At 40.6% G+C, this 12508-nt stretch overlaps 1 protein-coding gene across 7 annotated transcripts in view; it reads left to right on the forward strand.

Annotated features, from left to right (window-relative positions):
* The window catches only part of NEDD4 (NEDD4 E3 ubiquitin protein ligase), a 578822-nt gene that overhangs the window by 259029 nt on the left and 307285 nt on the right, over window positions 1-12508 (forward strand). For 6 of the 7 annotated variants that reach the window (XM_030189078.1, XM_030189079.1, XM_030189080.1 and 3 more), the window contains one exon: window positions 5008-5069. The exons of the other annotated variant lie outside the window; for it this stretch is intronic. In XM_030189078.1, the coding sequence (XP_030044938.1) occupies window positions 5008-5069 (62 nt within the window). The remainder of the gene's footprint in view (window positions 1-5007; window positions 5070-12508) is intronic. 7 annotated transcript variants of the gene reach the window in all.

A 12508-nucleotide genomic window follows, 5' to 3' on the forward strand; every position in this document is an offset into this window, starting at 1 on the left:
CTTTGGGTCCTATCTTCAGCCCGTCTAGTTTGTTCAAGAGCCTCCTGTGGGGAACCGTGTCAAAAGACTTGCTGAAATCTAGGTAGATTACGTCTATATCACATCCCTGATTTAATTCTCCAGTCACCCAGTCAAAGAATTCAATGAGATTCGTTTGGCACGATTTCCCTTTGGTAAAACCATGTTGTCTCGGATCTTGCAGCTTATTGGCTTCCAGGATATTCACTATCCTTTCCTTCAGCATCGCTTCCATTACTTTTCCAATAATTGAAGTGAGGCTTACCGGCCTGTAGTTCCCAGCTTCTTCCCTATCACCACTTTTGTGAAGAGGGACCACATCCGCCGTTCTCCAATCCCACGGAACCTCTCCTGTTTCCATATGTCATACTCAGGTCTATCACAGCAGTACGCAGGTCCCTCGAGCAGTTTTAGTGGATGCAGTGCACTTCAGGCAGGCGGACCCAGGCCCATCCCTCCCTACCTGTTACGCTTGTTGTGGTAAATGTGAGCCCTCCAAAACCCACCACAAACCCACTGTACCTACATCTAGGTGCCCTTCTTCACCCGTAAGGGCTATGGTAGTGGTGTACAATTGTAGGTAGTGGGTTTGGGGGGGGTTGGGGGCTCAGCACACAAGGTAAGGGAGCAAGGTACCTGGGAGCAATTTCTGAAGTCCACTACAGTGCCCCCTAGGGTGCCTGGTTGGTTTCCTGGCATGTCAGGGGACCAGGGCACTATGAATGATGGCTCCTCCCACGACCAAAGGGCTTGCATTTGGTCATGGGCGTCCTTGGTTTCCATTATCGCCGAAAATCAGAAATGACCAAGTCTAGGGACGACCATCTCTAAGGACAACCTAAATTTCAAGATTTGGGCGTCCCCGACCGTATTATCGAAACGAAAGATGGGCATCCATCTTGTTTCGATAATATGGGTTTCCCCGCCCCTCCATCGAGATGTTTTGCGAGGACGTCCTCAGCAAAACTTGGGCATCCCTTTCGATTATGCCCCTCCACGTGAATCATTTTCAAGTCCACTACAGTTCCTCATAATCTTAATGTAGTCCCAAAAATTACAACAAATCATTTGTCCAAATAACCGGAAGGTTACTTATCTGAATTCTATTTTGAAATGCATGCTTAAGGCCTGTTTCACCAGTGCTTCCTCAGGAGTTCTTCCAGACGATCCTTTTGACTAATATTCTGGCAGCCAGGGAGTCCATTAAACATTAGATACTGTAATTCAAATCAGCAAGTTACTGGACTCTGATTCTAAAACAAACAAAATATAAACATCAGAACTTGCCACAGGAATCTGATATAGTAAACAATGGGTGCTATCAATAGAAAGTATTCCATTCATAATGTGTGTTTAAACCAAAAGGTTTCCGGTGTATTCAACTTAAACATCCACTGCTTTCTCTTTACCTCTGTTGAATTATTTTTCCTTTCTCTTAGATCATTATCATTTGTGGGTGAATGTTTGATACTATTGCAAAGCATTTTTTTCTTTTGATTATTTCTTTTAATGCCTGACTTGTGTTTTGGTAATGTGTAATATTTTAAATTCATATATCCTATATAATAATTTGCACCTCCGTCTGGATGCCTGGGTTTGTAACACACTTCCCATTGGTCCACCCTGGCGATGACATCAGATTGCGGACCAGTGGGAAGTGAGAGGGCCGAAGAGCTTAAAAAAAAAAAAAAGCAGTAGCAAGGCCTCCCCCCCCCCCGCCTTCGCGAACAAACATCGGCCAAGCGCTGTCCCCACCGATCCCTTCATTCCCATTTCCTCCCCCGCAGCCAACTCCGTCCGTCACAAAATGCCAAACTTTCCCTTAAGAAGCGTCATGTTGCCAGATTTCAGGGGACAAAAAATGTTTCCAGCCACCCTCCCTCCCGGAACTACTTCACTGGGCTAACAAGACTGCTGAAAGAGTGGGGGGAAAGGTGAAAAGAAGCTCGAGATGCCGTGACTCTTCGGGAACACTGAAAGCAACAGACGAGACACAGTTTACGTTTCTGGAGAACGCTCTTGGCCCCGAGGCTCTTTTCACATGCGCAGCTGCACAGCAGCCAACAGTCAATCAGCGAATGTGCGGAGGGCCGGATGCAAGCGTCGCGTATCCCTCTGCCGGATGAGGCGGCAGATGCTGCGGCAGTAAGCTATTCCCAGAACAAAGGGGCGGGCACAGCTCTGTGGCTGCTGAAACGTCATGACGCACGTTGGCAAACAGGTAGGTTTAAAAAGTGTGCTTTCTTTTACCACAGCGCGGCCGTCCCTGGAACTCGAAAGGGAGGGGGCGGCCCGGGGGGGGGAGGGGGAACTCCGAGGACAACCTTGCTAGTTCCCGTTTTATTTCACACAGAAACGGGCCTCTTTTACTAGTATTAAATTTTTAAAAAATCCACTGTAGCTCATGCCTTTGAAATTTCCTTCTTGCATCATCATGGTATATGTCAGGAAAAACCCTATTAATATCCATACAACACAAATTTTAGAATTGGTGATTATAGGTCTGGCAATGCTGGACTAAATGTTCTTGTAATCCACCACAAATTAAGTGTCAATGTTTTATCATCTGAATCCTAAATAAACGAAAGGTTTGTCCCAAGGACCTCAGATTAAATAAATCATTTAGGTGGGTTTACAAGTAGTTGAGTGTTTCAAATGGACAATTTGACCCATCTTATGGTCCTGAATTTGACATCCCTTCTGTTGTAATTGTACAAATAGAACAGTGACCACAATGTCAGCAACTTTCAGGTTCCCTTTCCAGTTGAAACACTCAACTATTTGTACATCCACCCAAGTGATTTATTTAGTACTATATCCTTGTTCTTTATTAAATGTAGGGCAAACTTCTTGTCGGTTTAGGACTCTGATGATAGAACATCGGCACCGGCAACTCTTGGTAAATTAGAAGAGCCTTTAGTCTAGGATTGCCAGATCTTCCATCACAATTTTGACAATTTGTGTAATATGGTTATCGGGTTTTGCATGACATACATTATGATGATGCAAGGGTGTAAGCAGCGTAGATTTTCAAGTTGAATACACTGAAACCTTTTGGTTTAAACACATATGAATGGAAAGTTCTGATATTAACAAAATACAGTGCGAGTTCAGTGATTTGGCTGATAAAAATGACAGTATTTGATATTTATTGGACTCCCTGGTTGATGCAGTATTGGTCTAGAGTGATGTTTGGAAGAACCTCTGACACAGTATTGACAAAACAAGGGGCCCTTGTTGGGTGTGAGACTCTGATGCATTATGGAGTTGAATTCAGATAAGTGATTATCTGGTTATTTGGACAAATGGTTTGTTGTAGTTTTGGGACTCATGAAAGACATTTGCTATAATGTATTAAGATTATGTAGAATTGTGTGGGACTTGATAGTAGTTCACTTAGGGGGGCCCTTTTACTAAAGGGTTGTAGGGCTATCGCGAACAGCAAATCGAGCCACCTGCCGGGCTACCATAGAAGCCCGGCAGTAGTCCCGACCTCTACTACGCACCAATTCCAGCACTAGAAAATGCATTTTTATTTTTTAGCTCTGGGGGCTTATCCGGTGGTAATTGGGCAGCACAGGAGCCCTTATTACTTCCTAAATGGGTGGCACTAAGGGCTCCCCAGGAAATGACTGTGCAACAAGTGGTTCACTTACCACAGGGCCATTTCCCTTTAAAAAAAGGTCTTTTACCCGCTTCAGTAAAAGGGGGCCTCGGCACACAGTGAATCCATGCACTGATTCTACTGCACAGCCCTTTTACCTCAGCTTGGTAAAAGGGGCCCATAGTGCTGAAACATTACTTTTGTATTTTTGAAAGTGAAGATTTGTTTTTTTTGGTTCTTTTATGTTTTTCCTGGAAAGCTTTTTTTCTCCACTGTATATTTGTCGTGGATGTTATAGGAAAGTTAATGATTACATTTCTCTATCCCCAGGTTGGAACTTGTTTTCTGTGTGGAGCATTTAGCACTGAAGTCCATTGTCTTAATTTATCTTCTGTTTGTTAATGTTGGGTCAAAATTTGCAGCACTAAGAGCTCCTTTTACTAAGCTACTGCAGCCTGGTGGTACTTTTCACCCCTAGCGAGCTGTCATTTCTGGTACTACAAAAATTTATTTTTGTAGTGCCGGAGTGTACCCAGTGGTAATTACCACTGGGTTAACGTGGAAGCCCTTACCACCAGCTCAATGGGTGGCAATAAGAGAGCCCCTCTGAAATGACTGCACGACAAGTGCTTTCCTTGCCATACAGTCATTTCTTGCAGGAAGGCGAGACTTCCCTTTTACCAGCTGCGCTAAAATGGGGCCATGGCACGCATGTAAAACACGTGCCAACAAGCAGCACTGGCCCCTTTTGCCGCAGCTTGGTAAAAGGGGTTCTAAGTATTTGTATTTCAAATTACTATGTAAGCCACATTGAGCCTGCATTATGTGGGAAAGCGCGGGGTACAAATGTAATAATAAGTGAATCCAAGCAGGATTGACTTTTTAGCGTTTGAGGTGCATGTACTTTTTCTGCTGCTTCTGAGTTTTTCTATTTCCAGAATAACTCCCATGAATATGTAGAAGATATTTGTATACAGTGAAGCAGTGCTTAGAAATGTATCTTTTGAGGATTAAAGACTGACTTTGATTCAAAAGGACTAGTTTAAGAACCATTGATTTTACCTCATTCAGAAGTTGCATATATTCAAAATACTTAAACTGTCTATATATGGAATTGGCAGTCCAGGACTTCACTGAGGATGATACAGTAAATAGATTATATTTCAGATAGTGTGGATATACTGTATAATAGAGAAAATTAATTTTACTGTGTATTAGTCATTGTATTTATCTGCCATTACAAATAACAAAAGGTAAAGTATGATGAATATATAATACAGTAAGCAATTAACTTTAAAAATGAGCTGTATATATCACATTTTTATATAGAGGTTTTTAGGCAGTAATTAACCATATTTGTGTTGAAAAATAAATTTTCATTCCAGACAGAAAACCCAAGAATGGAGAGACCATACACATTTAAGGATTTTGTTCTTCATCCAAGAAGGTAGGTATCTAAAAAATATAAGTTCTTAATGTAAAGATTTTTTTTTAGAAAAATAAGTTCAGTACTGTTAAATATATTTTAAAATCTATCCTTTAAAAAATGAGGAAAGGCTGAAAAGGCTAGGGCTTTTCTGCCTGGAGGCTGGGGAGATATGATGGAGGTTTATAAAATACTGAGTGGAGTAGAATGGGTAGACGTGAACTATTTCTTTACTCTTTCCTACTACTACTACTTAGGATTTCTATAGCGCTGCCAGGGTTACGCAGCGCTGTACAAGTTTAACATGGGGAAGGATAGTCCCTACTCAAGAGAGCTTACAATCTAAAGGTTACAAACTATGTAGTCAGTGTAGGTAGCTTACAATCTAGAGGTTACAAACTCTGTAGTCAGTGTAGGTAACATGAATGGGGAAGGTGGTTAGGGACTAGGGGACAAGCAATGAAGCTAATAAGTAGTAAATAACAAACCACAGAAAATATTACTCAATGTGTAATTAAACTCTGGAATTCGTTGCCAGAGAACGTTGTAAAAGCAGTTAGCTTGGCGGGGTTTAAAAAAAGGTTTGGCTTATTTCCTTAAAAAAAAAAAAGTCCATAAGCCATTATTAAGATGCACTTGGGAAAATCCACTGCTTACTCAAACACCAATGATAGTCAGAAGTTTACGTTTGTACATCACAATGTTAACATACATTTAGTTTGAAGGGAAAATAAATCTCATATATACTCAAGGGCTGTCACACAACTTTTTGTCCCATATTAGCTCAATGATGTCTGTTTGTAATCATTAAATCTAATAAATAGACTGTCGTGTATATATATATATATATATATATATATATATATATATATATATATATATGGACTAAATACTACATGTTTTCCATAAAGTGTCCCAAACTATCATTTCTCATCCAGCTATCATACTCAATGCAACAACAACAAAAAAAATGTTAACTTTTTATGGGGACCATCAGATATGGTAGCAGCTCACACCATAGGGAACACTCAGTTCCTTTCTCAGTTTCACCAAGGAAATTGGTTGTGGTGCAGATCTTCATTGGATCACCCTTCAAAGTCTTTTTTTTAGAAACTATATATCTCGTAATACTTTAGTATTAGTCTTAGCAAAAAATGTTCTCTAATACAATTTAATAAATATCATAATGTGCATATTAGCCCAGCACTTTTCTTCAAAAATGGCAACAATTTCAATTCACAGGAGAACCTCCGCCGACATGACCAGGTTCCACAAAACTTCCTCAAGGAAGAGGCTCTCTGCAAAAATGCAAAACTATTTTCAGTATTTTTCAAGCCGATGAAACCCATATCAAGTCCACTAAATATCAAAAATATAAAGTTACATACCGTTGCATCGCATGCTCATGCCTGTCTAAAGAGAAGAAAAATGGCCGCGGCGTCTTAACGCGGACTCAAGCTTTAAATAAGCTACAGCTGACTACAAAATACATGGCTGTGATTGGTGTTACAAACTTTATAGACAACCAATCAGAGTTAAACCAAGGACCACCAATCGATCTCCAAATTGAGACGGTCAGGATACAAAGTACGGAGTGAAAAAATCCATCGTTGTTCCTTATAGTTTAAAAGCTGACTAATATTCCCACCCTCCCACCCTACTTGAATATGATCTATGATTCTACATTTGATGTCACATAACTGATGTTTAAATTCAAGCCAATGTTGAACCAATGGCGCTGTTAAGATCTCATTTTTAATTCTCGATTTTTGCTCATTAAGTCTTGCTTTTACAGGTCTACTCGAGCATCCCACATAAATTTTCTGACAGGGACAAATTATGGCATAAACCACGTTTTTAGACAAACAGTGTCTGATCTCGAAAAAATTGGTCACGAATCAGTTGAATATCGCCACATGGGCCCTTCAATAGTAGTGTGGGACCATTGGCAAGAACCACATTTCAGGTGTCCTAAAACAGCAGATTCAGTCGCATAATCAAATCTTTTATACGACAAAAGTTCCCCCAAGGTTTTGCTGCGTCTATAGGCACATATAGGATGTTCAGAAAAGCAGTCGTAAACCTGCAGTGTGCGCCAATGAAGATGAATGCTTTCATCGATTTTGCCACTCAGAACCGAAAAAGGTATGACAGCAGTCAGTCTATCATCCTCTTCTTTTGACCGATATTGAAGTAGTAGATCTCGCTGTGAGAATTTTGCTCGTAGATATGCTTTTTAAATAATTTTTCTCGGGTAGCCTCGCTCAAGAAAACGTTGTGTCATTAATGCAGCCTGGGTTTCAAACGATGTAACATCGGAACAAATCCTTTAATCCTAAGAAATTGACTTATAGGCAAACTTGCTTTGAGATGATAAGGGTGGAAACTAGAAAAATGCAGTAAGGTATTCCTTGCCGTTGGCTTCTGGAACAGTGTAGTATGGATTTGATCAGCAACGTTTTCTTGAGAGAGGCTACCCGAGAAAAATTATTAAAAAAGCATATCTACGAGCAAAATTCTCACAGCGAGATCTACTACTTCAATATCGGTCAAAAGAAGAGGACGATAGGCTGACCGCTGTCATACCTTTTTCGGTTCTGAGTGGCAAAATCAATGAAAGCATTCATCTTCATTGGCACACACTGCAGGTTTACGACTGCTTTTCTGAACATCCTATATGTGACTATAGATGCAGCAAAACCATGGGGGAACTTTTGTTGTATAAAAGATTTGATTATGCGATTGAATCTGCTGTTTTAGGACACCTGAAATGTGGTTCTTGCCAATGGTGCCACACTACTATTGAAGGGCCCATGTGGCGATATTCAACTGATTCGCGACCAATTTTTTCGAGATCAGACACTAACTGTTTGTCTAAAAACGTGGTTTATGCCATAATTTGTCCCTGTCAGAAAATTTATGTGGGACGCTCGAGTAGACCTGTAAAAGCAAGACTTAATGAGCATACATCGAGAATTAAAAATGAGATCTTAACAGCACCATTGGTTCAACATTGGCTTGAATTTAAACATCAGTTATGTGACATCAAATGGAGAATCATAGATCATATTCAAGTAGGGTGGGAGGGTGAGAATACTAGTCAGCTTTTAAACTAAAAGGAACAACGATGGATTTTTTTCATTCCCTACTTTGTATCCTGACCGTCTCAATTCGGAGATCGATTGGTGGTGGTGGTCTTTGGTTTAACTCTGGTTGTCTATGAAGTTTGTAACACCAATCACAGCCATGTATTTTGTAGTCAGCTGTAGCTTATTTAAAGCTTGAGTCCGCGTTAAGACGCCGCAGCCATTTTTCTTCTCTTTAGACAGGAGTGAGCATGCGATGCAGCGGTGTGTAACTTTATATTTTTGATATTTAGTGGACTTGATATGGGTTTCATCGGCTTGAAAAATACTGAAAATAGTTTTGCATTTTTGCAGAGAGCCTCTTCCTTGAGGAAGTTTTGCAAAACCTGGCCATGTCAGCGGAGGTTCTCCTGTGAATTGAAATTGTTGCCATTTTTGAAGATAAGTGCTGGGTTAATATGCACATTATGATATTTATTAAATTGTATTAGAGAACATGTTTTGCTAAGACTAATACTAAAGTATTATCAGATATATAGTTTCTTAAAAAAAGACTTTGAAGGGTGATCCAATGAAGATCTGCACCACAACCATTTTCCTTGGTGAAACTGAGAAAGGAAGTGAGTGTTCCCTATGGTGTGAGCTGCTACCATATCTGATGGTCCCCATAAAAAGTTTTTTTTTTAAAGTTTTTTGTTGTTGCATTGAGTATGATAGCTGAATGAGGAATGATTGTTTGGGACACTTTATGGAATACATGTTTGTAATCATTGGCACGCACGATGTAATGATCTGCATTCAGACAGCACCAGCATGACAGAACCAGCTCGACCCCTTGACAAAGCGTTCAGCGAAACGGGTGCCTGTCGGGGTTCTGTTGCTTGGAAATATAGATAAGTCTGGCTGGTTATAGGGTGCTTTAATTAATTTCATTTGCCACCACAAGTTATAATCAGTAGAGGAGGGCTTTAAGACAAACCACAAAAAATTATAAAAGAAAAATTAAAAATTGAAACATTTGGTTGGAGGGGGATTAGTAAATAATTACAAACAGACATCATTGGGCTAATATCCCAATACATGGGACAAAAGGTCATGTGACAGCCCTTGAGTATACATGAGACTTACTTTTCCCCGCAAACTAAATGTATGTTAACATTGTGATGTACAAACGTGAACTTCTATCATTGGTGTTTGAGTATAATACTTTTGATGATAGTTCAGTATTGTGTCGTATTTAAATTGAAGGTATTTCTAGAATAAGAAGCAAAAAATCTGTTTTTACTCTTTGGGATCTTGCCAGGTACTTGTGACCTGGATTGGCCACTGTTGGAAATAGGATACTGGACTTGATGGACCTTCAGCCTGTCCCAGTATGGCAACGCTTATGTTCTTATGTTTTATAAATGATGCTATTAAAGCATTCCCAAAAAGTAAAACAAAGTATTTTGTATTTTTTTATGTTTAAAAATGTTGTTTCCTGTGTTTATGGTTAGTTGTCTACAGTTCAGGCATGACAATATGATATATTCCTTAGTCAAGAAGCTCTTTTTCAATTGTTGTGCTTGGAGTAGTACCAAGCAGTGTTTGTAGCTTCTGGGTGTTAAGCTGAGCCAAGCAATTGCTATTACAGTGAAGCCTTTTGAATGATAAAATAAAAATAGAAACAGCACTGAAGAGAGCTACATTTTTTTTTGTCAAGAGATTGGAAAGCTCCAGTGGATTCTCATGTACAGACCCCGTAACCTCTGTCAAGTGCGTTGTCTTAGGGAATGTCTGACAAGCTGGTGGGGGTGGGGGAAGGACCTCCGATCACTCGTATGAGGGATTCATGCAACACCATGCTAAATGCCTCTCTGTTTTCATTTTGTCTATCTGAGGGGGAATGTATCATCAGATAGCTATCTTTCACAATGTTTTTCACATTAATAGTGTGAGATTTTGTTGTTTTCTTTCTTTGTATTTATTTATTTTTGAGGATTTATTAACTGCCTTTATGAAGTGATTCACCCAAGGTGGTGTACAGTAGGTACAGTTTAACATAAAACTTACAGTTTTGTTAACAGCATAACCACCGAGAATAGACATAAATACAATAAATGAGGTAAACTTGAAAACAGTAAATTGAAACCTATTAATAGTACTACCGTGAAAAAGTATCAAAATATACACATTTAACAGCACTGGAATTCAAATGCCAGGGATATAATACAGTGTTAGCATAGTACTAATACACCTAATAAGCATGGTTAGAACATTCAAATAACATAGATAATATGCTAAAGATTTTCTATAATACGGCTTACCATATAGCTGAGGACCAAGAGCAGATACATGATGGGAACAAGATGCGTGGTACAGAGTGATTTGGGATAATTTGATGGTTAGCTAAACTCAAGGCAAATTTGTTGTATAGTTAAGCAAGAGATAAGGAACTGATCTAAGTTACAATGTGTGTAGCAAGCTAGTCCAGGTGCAGAATGAGTGTATTATCAGTCCACCCTATGAATTAAAGGCTTGGGAGAAGAGCTAGGCTTTCAGCTGCTTCGTGAAGTAGAGGTAGTCGAGTTATACGTATTTTCTCTGGGAGTAAATTCCACAATGTGGGGGCTACTCCTGAGAAGGCTCGCAGGTGGGTGTCACATCGTTCAATTTCTTTTGATGAAGGTATAGAGTGATAATCTTTGAGAGGACGTTAAAGGTGTGTGAAGAGCTAACTTATTTTTTAAGTACTTTGTTTGATTTTCAAGGTCCTCAGACAAAATGGGCCGGAGAGTTTTAAATTTAGCCCTGTAAGGTACTGGTAGCCAGTGTAGCTTTTGCAGGAAGGGTGTGATGTGATCGCGCCACCTGCAGCCTTCTATCAGTCGTGCTGCTTCATTCTGAATTAGTTGGAGCTGATACAAACTCTTTTTGGTTTGGCTAGTGTACAGTGGTGGAAATAAGTATTTGATCCCTTGCTGATTTTGTAAGTTTGCCCACTGACAAAGACATGAGCAGCCAATAATTGAAGGGTAGGTTATTGGTAACAGTGAGAGATAGCACATCACAAATTAAATCCGGAAAATCACATTGTGGAAAGTATATGAATTTATTTGCATTCTGCAGAGGGAAATAAGTATTTGATCCCCCACCAACCAGTAAGAGATCTGGCCCCTACAGACCAGGTAGATGCTCCAAATCAACTTGTTACCTGCATGACAGACAGCTGTCGGCAATGGTCACCTGTATGAAAGACACCTGTCCACAGACTCAGTGAATCAGTCAGACTCTAACCTCTACAAAATGGCCAAGAGCAAGGAGCTGTCTAAGGATGTCATGGACAAGATCATACACCTGCACAAGGCTGGAATGGGCTACAAAACCATCAGTAAGACGCTGGGCGAGAAGGAGACAACTGTTGGTGCCATAGTAAGAAAATGGAAGAAGTACAAAATGACTGTCAATCGACAAAGATCTGGGGCTCCACGCAAAATCTCACCTCGTGGGGTATCCTTGATCATGAGGAAGGTTAGAAATCAGCCTACAACTACAAGGGGGGAACTTGTCAATGATCTCAAGGCAGCTGGGACCACTGTCACCACGAAAACCATTGGTAACACATTACGACATAACGGATTGCAATCCTGCAGTGCCCGCAAGGTCCCCCTGCTCCGGAAGGCACATGTGACGGCCCGTCTGAAGTTTGCCAGTGAACACCTGGATGATGCCGAGAGTGATTGGGAGAAGGTGCTGTGGTCAGATGAGACAAAATTGAGCTCTTTGGCATGAACTCAACTCGCCGTGTTTGGAGGAAGAGAAATGCTGCCTATGACCCAAAGAACACCGTCCCCACTGTCAAGCATGGAGGTGGAAATGTTATGTTTTGGGGGTGTTTCTCTGCTAAGGGCACAGGACTACTTCACCGCATCAATGGGAGAATGGATGGGGCCATGTACCGTACAATTCTGAGTGACAACCTCCTTCCCTCCGCCAGGGCCTTAAAAATGGGTCGTGGCTGGGTCTTCCAGCACGACAATGACCCAAAACATACAGCCAAGGCAACAAAGGAGTGGCTCAGGAAGAAGCACATTAGGGTCATGGAGTGGCCTAGCCAGTCACCAGACCTTAATCCCATTGAAAACTTATGGAGGGAGCTGAAGCTGCGAGTTGCCAAGCGACAGCCCAGAACTCTTAATGATTTAGAGATGATCTGCAAAGAGGAGTGGACCAAAATTTCTCCTGACATGTGTGCAAACCTCATCATCAACTACAGAAGACGTCTGACCGCTGTGCTTGCCAACAAGGGTTTTGCCACCAAGTATTAGGTCTTGTTTGCCAGAGGGATTAAATACTTATTTCCCTCTGCAGAATGCAAATAAATTCATATACTTT

The sequence above is a fragment of the Microcaecilia unicolor genome, chromosome 1, assembly GCF_901765095.1.
Source record: "Microcaecilia unicolor chromosome 1, aMicUni1.1, whole genome shotgun sequence".
NCBI classification, from domain to species: domain Eukaryota; kingdom Metazoa; phylum Chordata; class Amphibia; order Gymnophiona; family Siphonopidae; genus Microcaecilia; species Microcaecilia unicolor.